We start from the raw sequence: 13075 nt of genomic DNA on the forward strand, positions 1-13075 counted from the left end.
GGGTGTCACTGTCATTCCATCTCTTTGTATGAATTTATGCTCTGAGTAATATATCACATTATCATCTGAACTGAGGTGATCTATTGCAGTCTACCAATGTTCACTGATTCAGAAAATATCTAATTTAGCATGCTTCAATTCCATTTTAATAGTTTCAAGTTTTGTTTGTTCCATACTTATTACATTGTTTTATTTGTCTTTGTCAAAGATAAACTTGTTTTTCAGTTCTGACTTCAACAATAACCAGACTTCTTTGTCACATTGGTTTCGCCGTATCCTCAACTATAGATCTACTAGTGAAAATTCACCTTTCTTTCCAGTAACTAGGTTTCCCCCCCTAATCTAATTGTCTAGCAACCAAAATTGCCTAAAGGATTTGACCCATCTTCATATAATTTCCTTGGCAACAATCCAGAAATGATTTATTACTGCTTTCTTCTAGATTTCATTTTGACATTTTCTAACTTTTCTCAGATCTGCAGAACCCTTTGACTCCATTATGGATTACTTATAGCTCCACACCTCTCCTTAGATTTTATCAACAAGGATAATCCTATCAGGAGCTCCTGCTAGCAACATTTTCAAAATCATTACAGCTATTGAAACTTCTCACCATGATAGGTGCTAATCATGTATAATTCAGAGTATATTCAAAAATAGTTTTGGAGTATGAATAAGATAGGTGCTTAGAGAATGTTGGATCCATATAGAAGTCTAGACCAGCATGCTTACAAGATATATTGTAAGCTGACTCTTACCAAGATATATTTAGGAGCCTATATTTTTCTTTATTTAATTTGTATTTATATTTTAGCTTTCATATGGTAGCAATTTTAAATTATGTCCTACAATATGATTTCTCTATGAATGAGATTTCATGTGGATAAAATTCATTTTACTGGCTTAGCAAGTACTTGTTCTGAAAGCAGCTATATCCAGTTGTGGAGAGCTATCTCCCACTTATGACAGTACTGTTCTTTTTTTACGGAATCTGGAGAGCAGAGATATTGGCTTATAGTAGTAGCCATGGCAGTCATCCAAAGGCTTCTTGCCATGTGAAGCCTCATTCAGAGTTTCTTATGTGAAGCAGAGATAACTGGCTTCTGACTGTTCTTTATACCTCTGTTTTTCCTGTGGAAACTGTATCATGGACCAATTCTAAATATATGTATATATATTCAGATTTTATAAGTTCTGTTTATTGGTTTGATTTTATATAGAGTTTTGAAGAACATAAATTCAGGGGCTAAAAACATACTGAGCCCCTCCATGAGGCAGAATCTCTGTAACTCCCCAGCCCACTATGTTGCCACGGTTATTACAGGCATCTTCTTCAGATTGTCTTATTATCTCTTTGTCACTGAGGATTCGGTCCCAAATATTAAAGCCAGTTATTTTTCCAGAAAAAGCTAAAGATTCATTGAAACCGCCTCCAACACAGCAGCCATTCTTTTCCTGGCCAATCTGCAAAATTCCGCCATCCGGGATGATGTGGTCTTCAGATATTTCAGAAGAGGTGACCACAATTTTTCCATTTATCGATAAAGATATGGTTCCATTGACTGAACCCCAAGTACTGCAGATGTGAGTCCACTCTCCGGAAGAAATTACCTTTGGGGCAGATATCTTGTTGAGATTACTTTTTACGGCGAAAACCACAGAGTCATAGTTCAGATAAAGCTGAATTTCATAGGGATTGTTCTTTGTTCCATATGAAAATATAATAGTTTTGTCCAATGCTTCAGTTACCTTAACCCATGTGCAGGCAGTGAAGGAGAAGAATGCCATCTCATCAGTTGGATGAACAGTCACGAAGATCTTTTTGGAACGCATTGGGAATAAAATAACTGCTTCACAACCTGTAAGAACAACAGAATGTAATTGTTATCAATTATACTGAAGCATATTGGGATAATCGTAATGTAATACAATTCTAAGTATCAGTTAAATTATGTTAATTAGTTATGTAATTGCATTATAAGTAGCAATGGCTCTTTTGGATTTTAAGCAAATATATTCTTTCACTTTTTGTAATATCTTTTCAGAGAGACTGTTTGGTATAGTGGTTAAGACAAATGTGAGTTCTAGTTCTGCCTTGGGCATAAAGCCAGTTGGATGATCTTAAGCAAGTCACTTTTTCTCAGTCCTAGGAAGAAGGCAATAGAATAAATAACAGAGTTGGAAGGGACCTTGGAGGTCTTCTAGTCCAACCCCCTGCTTAGACAGGAAACCCTACACCACTTCTGACAAATGGTTATCCAACATCTTCTTAAAAACTTCCAGTGTTGGAGCATTCACAACTTCTGGAGGCAAGTTGTTCCACTGATTAATTGTTCTGTCAGGAAATTTCTCCTTAATTTTAAGTTGCTTCTCTCCTTGATTAGTTTCCACCCATTGCTTTTTGTTCTACCCTCAGGTGCTTTGGAGAATAGCTTAACTCCCTCTTTGTGGCAGACCCTGAGATATTGGAACTCTGCTATCATGTCTCCCCTAGTCCTTCTTTTCATTAAACTAGATATACCCAGTTCCTGCAACTGTTTTTCATATGGCAAACCACTTCTGGAATTTTGCCAAATAAACTGCAGGGACTAATCTATGCAGTTGCCAAGAGTCAACACTGATTCTAAGGGACAAAAAAAATGCCCACATACGCCACAATCTTTGAAAAGGGAAGGGATCAGTGACACTAAGAATCTAAGACCATCTCATACCAAATTAGATAATCCTCTATTCATAATTAATAATAATAATAATAATAATAATAATAATAATACATAAAATTATTAATTTCAAATAATGTACTTTTTTGTTACATGTAACTAATCTCTTGCTGATATCTCTTTCAGCAAATCCCCAGATGATTCCCATAGGTTTTCCTCATTTACTTTTCATAAATTCTTTGAAGATCCATCTCCATGCCATATGGGATGGGGTAGTGAAGAAACCCTTTGTCTCTCATTTTCACTCAGAAACACTTCTACTCATGATGTGCAAATATATGTAAACATTTGGCCAATTCAAAAATTACATAAACATTGTTGGACTTTCTATTTGGGAAAAAGCATGTTAAAGAACCTGCGTTTCCCAAAACTTGTATATTTGTTTTCTGATTATATACTATCATAAGGATTAGAATTTTTTTTTTCCTGATTAGCCTTTTCACTCATTGGATTTCTGACATTTTTTATTGCATCGAAAACAGTTTCTACATTTATAGTTTTAAATTTATAAAATCCAGTTTATGATTATTATTACAAATTAAATGCAAAATAAACAGAAATTTGTTAGCAAAGTATTAGAGTTAAATGCATCTATAATTACAAATGAAAGTAATCTAATTGTTTTATCTGTAGGCTACATGCACCCCTATATCTGTTTAAATTCAGCATGTAGAAATGAAGAAGGAGAACTTTATCAGTGGAATAATTTATAGAGTATGTTTATAAAGTATCTCAACATGTATTGAAGTTTATGAGAGTGTTACACTAAATCCTTGGCTATTTTAACATCAGGGGAAAAAAATACTTCATATCATTTTCCCATTTAAAAAAAAAACTATTATGCTACTCTAAAGTGAGAGGATACACATTTTCATGGATTGAAAACTCATGGTCTAGAACAGTGGTTCTCAACCTTCCTAATGCCGCGACCCTTTAATACAGTTCCTCATGTTGTGGTGACCCCCAACCAAGGGTGGGTTCTAAACTTTTTTACTACTGGTTCTGTGGGCGTGGCTTATTTTGTGGGTGTGGCTTGGAGGTCATGTGACTGGGTGGGCGTGGCTAGCTGGTCATGTGACCGGGTGGCCATGGCTATATGTATAGGGACTACTCAGAGGGCTGAAAAAAGTCATTTCTGACAGGTCCTCGCACTTTTGACTGGTCCTCACACTTATGACCATCCTCACATTTATGCCTGTGCAGCATTCTTAACAACCATGTCATTCATTTCACAACTGCTTCTCTTCAACATGGTATAAGATAGGGCAAAAAACGTAAAATGTGAGGACAGTCGTAAATTCGAGGACTGGTCAAAAGCGCGAGGACCAGTCAAAAATAACTTTTTTAGCCCTCTGAGTAGTCCCTGTGCCCAAAAGGACTACCCAGAGGGCTGGAAAATGTGATTTCTGACAGGTCCTCGCACTTTTGACCGGTCTTCACAGTTATGACTGGTCATCATTTATGCCCATTGTACCATTCTTAACAACCGTGTCACTCATTTCACAACTGCTTCTCTTCACCATGTGACAAGATAGCGCAAATACGTAAATTGTGAGGACAGTCGTAAGTTCGAGGACTGGTCAAAAGTGCGAGGACCAGTCAAAAATAACTTTTTCAGCCCTCTGAGTAGTCCATATGCATAAAAGGATACAGCAATAGAGAGGGATGAAGGAAGGGAAGGGAAATTAGAGTAGGAGTGAAGGTAAGAGAAGGAGGAAGAGAGGAGGAGAAAGAGAAAGAAAGAGGAAGTAGGGAGAAGAAGAAGAGGGGAGGAAGAGAAAGTAAGTAAGAAAGAAAAGACAGAGGTGGTAGGTTTGAGGAGAAAGATTGCTGTACAATAAAAAAGATGAAAGAGAAGAAAGCCAACCCCAAACAAATATTAAGATATTAAGATAAAGAATGAATTGTTAAACTTTAAAGAATAAAAGAGAACAAATAGCAATAAATAGCAATAATTAGAAACACACATACACACATACAACGTATTTTCTTTGAACAGAGTATTTGGCCGGTTCACAAATTTAAACAGTTGTAGGAGGTTAGCACCCACCCCTTTCCTAGAAGAATGAAATATTTTGGGAAATATTAAAAAGGCAGAATATTATATTTCCCTACCTGGATGAGAAATGGAGAAGCATATTTTACAGACAAAGCAGCTCCCACCTTCCTGCCCCCCACCATTTGTTAATGGGCCAGAGGCAGAAAGTCAATCCTTTGTCAAAGGACATTTGCAACACAATAGCAACAGAAACTAACACAATGGGCCCCATCAAGCCATGTGATCCTGTCCACCATTAAACCATCTTTCCAAGCAGTCTCCATGTTTCCAGTGTCTTTTTCCTCACTTGGAGCAGAACCCAGAAGGATATTTCTTCCAACACAGTATTTAGTCATTTCAATTAAATTTACAATTTCTATATTTCCTTTTTACCATATTTATTCCTCATCTATTTTTTTTAAAAAAACAATATTACCCTTCATCCTCATCTCTAATCTTAATCAAATTCAATTTTTCCCTTCTATTCTATATTATACCCCTTTGCATTGTCATCTCTTTTTATATCCATCCTCACATTGATTTATTATGTAATACAGTTGTTTAATACAAATTAAACATTTTAATATAAATCAATTAGTTATATAACTATCTTTTTTGTATATTAATCAATATGAACATGAATATTCCAATTATTTCCATGCAATCCAATTTCTTACAAATCAATTAATTATATTTACCAATAATAATAAACCAAATAATTTCCCCCATATATTCCTCCAAACCACAACTTAACCAATTAATAGTATCTCGATTATTACAATTCCCTAGTTAAATAGAGCTTTTTTTCTTTTGTGTTTTAAAATCTTGGAACTTTCCTCTTTTGCCCTAAATTTCCCATTGTTTGCAGTTTTGCACCTACCTTTTTTGGTGAGGAAAAAGAAAAAGAAATCTCTCTGCCTCATTTTGTCATGTTGCAGCCTGCTTACTTTCAATTTCGCGTTTTCAGCTAGAGGGAAAAAAATCTGCTCCAGGAATTTACCTCTTTGCAGCCCTGCAGCAAGAATTTAAAGTTTTTTTTCCCTCTAGCCATCAGCTGGGACTCCGGAAGCAGCAATAGATTGGGAGTGGGTGGGGTAAGCGAACGGCGACCGGGCGATCCAACAGAGGCAGAGGGTGAGTGAAGGCATGTGGGGGGGGGGCGAGAGAGGGCTTTGGCGACCCCTGTGAAATGGTCGTTCGACCCCCAAAGGGGTCGTGACCCCCAGGTTGAGAACCGCTGGTCTAGAATGAATTTTTCATGTTGTAATCTACTGTTTTGTTCAAAAAGACCACAGCTGTACAAAAATAAGTAAAGACCTATAGGATAAACCATTTGAAGCTATGAGAAACAGAAACTTTATTGAATTATAGTTATACTTCCTATGCTTACTTATTTCCCACCTTTATTATTTTTACAAATAACTCAAGGCAGCAAATATAACCATCACACCTTCTTCCTCCTATTTTCCTCACAACAATCCTATGAGGTGGGTTGGGCTGCAATAGGGTGACTGGCCCAAAGTCACCCAGCTGGCTTTCATGGTTATGGCGGGACTTGAACTCGGTTGACAATTTCAAATATTTTAATAAATGTATGAGAGAGCAATTACAGGAAATTGAGATACAGTATGATGAATAATCAACAAACATCACATTTTAGATTCTATGAACTTGAAGTAAAACGAATATTGAAATCACAGCTGTAATAATTAGTATACTTTTTCTATTTTCTCATGCTGTGCTGGTGTCATATGCTTTGAGTTCTAAGAATGTTAAAATGCTTTGACCAGTGAGAATAGGGGCAACGGGTCATGAAAATCTGCAGGAATATTTCTTCAAAGGGCAAAGAGCTCTGTGTAGTGACATGGCTTTTTAATTATCAAAATTTCTAACTTTATTATCAAGGGTAGACAAAATGAAAACCAGCTTTATAAGTCACCAACAATAGTGTGATCACAAAAACCCTTAAGAATCAACCTGGCAGAAATCCAAAATATGTGAGAAATCAAAACCAGTTGCTGAAAACTCTTTTGAAAAAAAAAATTCCAGAAGGATCTGTGGAATATTTTTATAAAGTCAGTCTTTTTGTTCTTAATCAAATTATGAATGTCCTCCCCCTTGTCAAAACAAATAGAACTGAGTGATATCATTGGCCAGAACGTGGTAAATTAAGAACAGGTCCTGCAAATTTGGTGGAGTTATGTTGGACTTAGCACTTCATAGATTAGTTCAATTGCGCCATGGATTTTCCTCCAGATTTTAGAAAAGAGCAATCTTTTTGTCCTGCTCCTCCCTGTCTTCTGTAGCAGCCAGTAATGGGAAACATGTGTGACATCATTCCATTGTGAGATTTCCTCTCTCAGGCAGTAGCCAAAGTGAAGTGGGATTGGGAAGCTTACAACAATATGGCAAAGCACACCACACATTTTTTTTATTTTGAAATGTTGTAAAGGGAAGGGAAGAGCAGATGGCTACTTATGGCATGACTTTCTCACAGAAAATCAAGATAACTTTTAGCCTGATGGCTGCTAGCATTATCAAACAAAAGAAATTCTTCAACTATTCCATTCTTACCTCTTTGGCGGAATTTTCTGGTAAAAGCAAATATTAAAAAATTAGGATGGGGAAGAAAGAGACATTCAAAGACAACATTCTCCGGACTTCCTATTAACACCATTTTCAAATTTTGAGAGCATAATGCTAAACTTTGTGGGAAGCACTCAGGAGTAAATAGTGCTAAAAGTGCTTCTGGGTACTTTGGTAAAATTTTTGTAAAATGAATATTCAATGAATTGCTTTACCTTTATGACATGAATATAACAGAATAACACAATAACAGAGTTGGAAGGGAACTTGGAGGTCTTCTAGTCCAACCCCCCAAGGGTGGGTTCTACTTACCTTTACTACCGGTTTGCAGCAGGGCCGTATGTGCGTGTGCTCTTCTGCGAAAGTGCAGAAGCTTCTGCGCATCCACAGAAGCGTTTTGATGATGTCGGGGTCGGTGGGCGGAGCCTCCCGCCAGTTTTACTATTGGTTTTATAGAACCGGTGCAAACCGGGGCAACCCACCACTGCAACCCCCCTCCTCAGGCAGAGACCCTATACCATTTCAGACAAATGGTTGTCCAATCTCTTCTTAAAAACCTCCAGTGTGGGAGCATTCACAACTTCTGTAGGCAAGTTGTTCCACTGATTAATTGTTCTAACTGTCAGGAAATTTATCCTTAGTTCTGGGTTTGTTTTCTTCTTGATTAGTTTTAATATATAGTTATAATATATAGTTATTACATATTATTTATCATAAGTAATAATATATAAGATTATTTGATGTATTACTTCTAGATATCTTAGCAAAACAAATGGCTGATCAAGAAGTATATTGTTAGTAATTTCCTATCCTCCCCACCATCACCACTCAGGATCCATCAGGAGTTTCTATAATTCCTTTGAGACAGATGTGAACCTTTTAGAAAATAGTAAAATAGTAACAGTATTTTTAAGCACAGCTTTTTGATGTGACTTTACATTTGCAAAATTAATCAGTGTGAGCACTAGAGCATTATCTATGTTATGCTTTCCCCCATGTGCTTATTCAAAGGTATGTATTCTTATCCTGTTCAAATTAAAGTAACATTTTTCAGGAACAGTTGTAAATTACCAAAAATTAGGATGCTTGTCAATATAGGATTTTCCTCTTTTCACATACATTTGAAAGGACTTCTAGATAGTGACTGTGATCCTTACAAACCTTTTGGACTAATGAACACATAGCATGACCATCTGCTTATTTCTCAACACCACTATATTTTTATAAAATAAAAGCAGTGATTCAAAATCATAGGCAGCTGTTGCTTTAGAGATCACTAATCAGTGTATGGAATGTCACAGAATAGTGGCAAACTCTTGTGTGGTTAATTACATGAGACCTATGCCATTCTTTCTATAAGATACCAATAGTTATTTAAAATCAGCCCCAGAGAACATCTAGATATGAAGAATAGAGCTGCCTTAAAAAATAACAAGTTAGACTTTAAATGGGGCAGGAGAATATGTTTCAAAGTTATCTAACATAAATAGTTTCATTATTTATCTTAGCATAAATCACGGCATGTCCAGATTGGGTATTAAAAGGCAACTGGAAGGGTTCAGGGGAATCTTTGTGATATATGGCTGTGCAGTTGTGCTTCACAGAGTCTAAGCTATTCCACTTTCCTGAACCCCTGTGGAGGATCTGTTTATGCCCTGAAGCGTGAGAATTAAATTGATGAATAGTCTGTTGACATAATGAGTGAGCTCACAAGGTCAAATTGTGTTCAGAAGTAGCCCCTGAGGAATGCAGTGAAGGAATCAGCAGGTATGTTAGAAGGCAGAGCAGAGGAACAGCCAGAAAACTGAATTGACTGGGACTGTCAATGAATTATTGTTGCTACTGGCTCTGCAAAATAAAAATAAGAATGGAAGAGAATAACCGCAAGTGACTTAGCAAAACTTCATCATTGCTTTACTAATAAGATATGTAGATGTTTTTGGCGCTTCTATTGGCCAACTGTATTTATTCAATGAACATATTTTAAGCTACAGCAACATAGCTGAAGCAATGAATACTCACAGTGATTTACACAATACACTGTAAGTTTATATTGTTTGGCTGCTATACAATACAAGTCGAACATGCTCCCGCCTAGTTGTCTCCAAATTTATAATAATAATGCCCCCTTCTCTATAAGCAAAGCATCAGGTAAGGTTGTTAAACAAACTTATGGTTAACGTGGTTGGTTGGGAATGAATGTGTAAGGCAATTGTAACACTGGAAAAAGAATCTGACTCACCCGCTGGCAATGCAGCCTTTGTGGTCTTCTTCTGAGATTCTTTTAGTTCAGCTTTTGTTTCCTGCAGCTCTTGCCACAGTGACTTCAACATGAAATTGTTTCCATGCGTTATGTAGCCGACTCTACCTTCCTCTGATGAATGGCTCCGCTGATCACCCTCTTCGGTTCTCCACTGCCAGGCACGCTCGAGCTGGCTGAGTCGGTTGGAAAGATTTTGGTTTAATTGCAGAATGTCTTGGAGAATATTTTCTTGCTTGATCTCATGAAGCATCCCAGACCTACCTCCAGAAGCTCTGCTCTTTGTTATCATCTGGTCCAGTTGGCTCCAGATCTGAGTGGTTGTTTTCTCGAGATATGTGGTGCACGTGCCAGCAAAGTTTTCCACAAACTGCAGCATTTCTGCTCTCAGCATCTGCAGCTCCACCTTAAAGATTTCATCCAAAGACTCAAGCAGCATGTTTTCCTTCATCTGGGAATTCTCAAGCATAATGAAGAGCTTGTCCCATTCTGTGTGTTCTCGCTGACAATCACATGAAATGGCTGAAACAGAGCACATAGTAAACATTACTCTACGTTTGAACTTTATTCTTGCAAAAGAAGCTGTTTAAAGAAAGATGTATTCCAAGGCTATTTACACACTTTCTCTCTTTAGAAAAGAAGGCAAGGACATAAACTACAAAATAAGAGCAGAGAAATTTCCATGCCTCCTTTCTTGGCTAAATGAACATTCTGAAACATTGCTATTTTTAAGTTTGCTAACTGCAAATTTTGCAACGATAAGAGTATTAATTGTGCTGTTAATGCAAAAACAATTTGTCTGTGGTTAAAGACTAAGGAAGAAAGGCAAAATACTTACTTTCTTCTGTTGCAGGAATTACACTTTCTATTTCATTATCAAAATTCAGGAAGAAGATATCATCATACTCATCTGTGTTCTGAGTAAATGAAGAATAACAGAGAGCAAAAAACAGAATCATAAAAGGAAACATTTTTGGATAGAATTTCCCAACTGCTTCTGTAAAATTCTCGGTGTCTTAATCTCTTGCAAGACTGGAGCAGAGATGACTCCTAGAGAGAAAGCCCTTAAATAATACTGGGGGAATGCCTGAGCTTGAATGAATGAGTAATTCTAGTCCTGGAGCTGTAAGAGGAGTGCTTCTGGTTATTATTAATTTTTTTGGATGGGAACTGTAAGGAAGGGGGAGGTATGGAGATTGCACAATCCTGAATCTTGTTAAGTCTGAAATGGGGGTGGATTAGTAAGGAGTGAAAGGGGAGAAATGATGGAAAGTCTGTTCTTGCAAATTGCAGAGCTCTTTGGAGACTAGTGTTTTTTTTTTTTAATGTCATGAATTTTAATGAAAAGACAAATAAAATGTCAATTAGCTGATTTAAAGAAAGGTGAAAAATTAAAGAGATTCTATGGTTATAACTGGAAGGTACATAAACTCCAATTATTGTTTGCATTCATTTATAAAATTTATTCATTGTTATTGGATATACTGCTGCAGAACTTGGTTTGGGAACACCCTTTGTATTATTAAAGCATGCACAATATTGGGATAACTAGAGAAGATGTAAAAAGTTGCAAAGTATATATGAGACCCATTTTCCTCTAGTAGCAATTATCTGATAGCAATTATTCCCTTGAACAGGAAAAATATGTTACATTTTTAATTTTGGTAAGCAGCACACACACACACACACACACACACACACACAAACATACACATACACAACTTACAAATTTTGTTTGGATCAATCTCCCATTCTCCCACAACAATCTTTTTAAGACATTGATCTTGAATACCTCTAGAAAGTACTCTATGCAAATAAAGATGCCCAGCTGTTTGAGTAATAATTTTTAATTCATATCCTGGATATAATTAGCTCCAAAACTTGTATTTATTGGCCCCATGCCTGGTCAAACTGCAGTTTAAGAAACAGAATTTCTAAATATATGACAAGCTAATGTTTGCTCCACTAAAAATGTTTAAGGATACACGTGACTCCACTAAAGAATTGCATGCCATGGTTTGTTCTGCTTATGCTTACTTACACTTATTTAATGTTATTTAATGCAGGTCAAATCCTTTGACCTGGTCTGATGATGGGGTTTTAAGGGTTTTAATGGGTTAATTTTAAATTTTTTAGATTTTAGTCTTTGTTTTTATTGTGGCTTGTGTTTTATTGTTGTGAGCCGCCCTGAGTCCATTGTGAGATAGGGCGGCATATAAACCGAATAAAATAAATAAATAAATAAATAATGTATATTTTAAAACAGTGGTCCCCAACAGGGGTAGGTTCTAAATTTTTTTTACTACCGGTTCTGTGGGCATGGCTTATTTTGTGGGTGTGGCTTGATGGTCATGTGACAATTCTTTAGGATTTAGCAGAGGTACTGGTCTACCAGGCTTTTAACTGTTTGCAGAGCTGTACCAGTCTACCCATTTGTTTTTGGAGGCACCGTTCTACTCATTTGTTTTTGGAGGCACTGGTCTACCCATTTATTTTTGCAGGCACTGGTATACCCATTTATTTTTGGAGGCACCGGTCTACCACCAAACTGCCTTTTACCACTGATCAGCTGTAGGGCAGCCCTTTGAAGCCCCATGGCAAGAGTTTAAACAGTTTTTTTCCTTCTAGCCGATCAGCTGGGACTCAGGAGGCAGCAATAGATTAGGAGTGGGGCCAAATAAAAGGTAAGAATAACAAGGGGGGGCAGAATCGGTTCGGTGACAACATATCATCATGTGCGCTTGCACGGGGGCAGGACACATAGAATTATGGGTATGGGCATGCGCGCACACGACCTCACCTCGCCGCCTCTGGCACGCAATGGCAAAAAGGTTAGCCATCACTGCCCTCTACCATTCCAGACAAGTGGCTGTCCAGTCTCTTAAAAGCCTCCAGTGATGGAGCACTCACAACTTCTGAAGGCAACCCATTCCATTGGTTTATTGTTCTCACTCTCAGAAAATTTCTCCTTAGTTCTAGCTTGGTTCTCTCCTTGGTTAGTTTCCAAACATTGCCTCTTGTCTTGCCTTCTGGTGCTTTGGAAAATAGGTTCACCCCTCTTCTTTGTGGCAGCCCCTCAAATATTGGAACACTGCTATCATGTCACCCTTAATCCTCCCACCCCCCACTAGACTACACATACCCAATTCCTGCAACCATTCTTCATATGTTTTAGCCTACAGCCCTGTGGAGAATGGGCAGCTATATGAATTTGATAAATAAATATGACAGGGTTTTAATAAAATCAAGACTCAAATGGTAACAGAATTTGATAACAGAATGGTCCACTGGGAATTCATAGATTTATTCATTCATCCATCCATCCATCCATCCATTCATTTGATTTCTTTAGCCACCCATCTCAGCAAACAACTCTGGGTGTGGCTCACAATTGAGAATGCTGAGACATCATTATAGAACATCTTTCTTGCTGGTACAAATAGCCAGTGCTCTGTGAAATGATGCCATTTG

At 37.2% G+C, this 13075-nt stretch overlaps 2 protein-coding genes across 2 annotated transcripts in view; one reads left to right on the top strand and one right to left on the bottom strand.

Moving 5' to 3' along the window:
* VEPH1 (ventricular zone expressed PH domain containing 1) overlaps nucleotides 1-13075 on the top strand; it is a 117123-nt gene that overhangs the window by 17862 nt on the left and 86186 nt on the right. The gene's annotated exons all lie outside the window — the stretch shown is intronic.
* Nucleotides 220-10575, bottom strand: PTX3 (pentraxin 3). Its single transcript, XM_070945804.1, has 3 exons — nucleotides 10443-10575; nucleotides 9587-10126; nucleotides 220-1859 (listed from the first exon to the last, which is right to left on the bottom strand). Exons 1-3 carry the CDS (start codon nucleotides 10573-10575, stop codon nucleotides 1240-1242), a joined length of 1293 nt encoding a protein of 430 aa, XP_070801905.1. The 3' UTR covers nucleotides 220-1239.

Source organism: Pituophis catenifer, unplaced genomic scaffold, assembly GCF_029215685.1.
Source record: "Pituophis catenifer annectens isolate HBS135680 unplaced genomic scaffold, rPitCat1.0.hap2 SCAF_6, whole genome shotgun sequence".
NCBI lineage: Eukaryota > Metazoa > Chordata > Lepidosauria > Squamata > Colubridae > Pituophis > Pituophis catenifer.

Bases quoted from the DNA above. Each gene is read 5' to 3' on its own strand.
- PTX3 (XM_070945804.1), bottom strand. From the start codon at position 10,575: ATGTTTCCTTTTATGATTCTGTTTTTTGCTCTCTGTTATTCTTCATTT. The intron at 10,127-10,442 runs GTAAGTATTTTG...GCTCTGTTTCAG, and splicing joins AATTCCTGCAACAGAAGAAA to CCATTTCATGTGATTGTCAG. The intron at 1,860-9,586 runs GTGAGTCAGATT...TTGTTCTTACAG, and splicing joins AAAGGCTGCATTGCCAGCGG to GTTGTGAAGCAGTTATTTTA.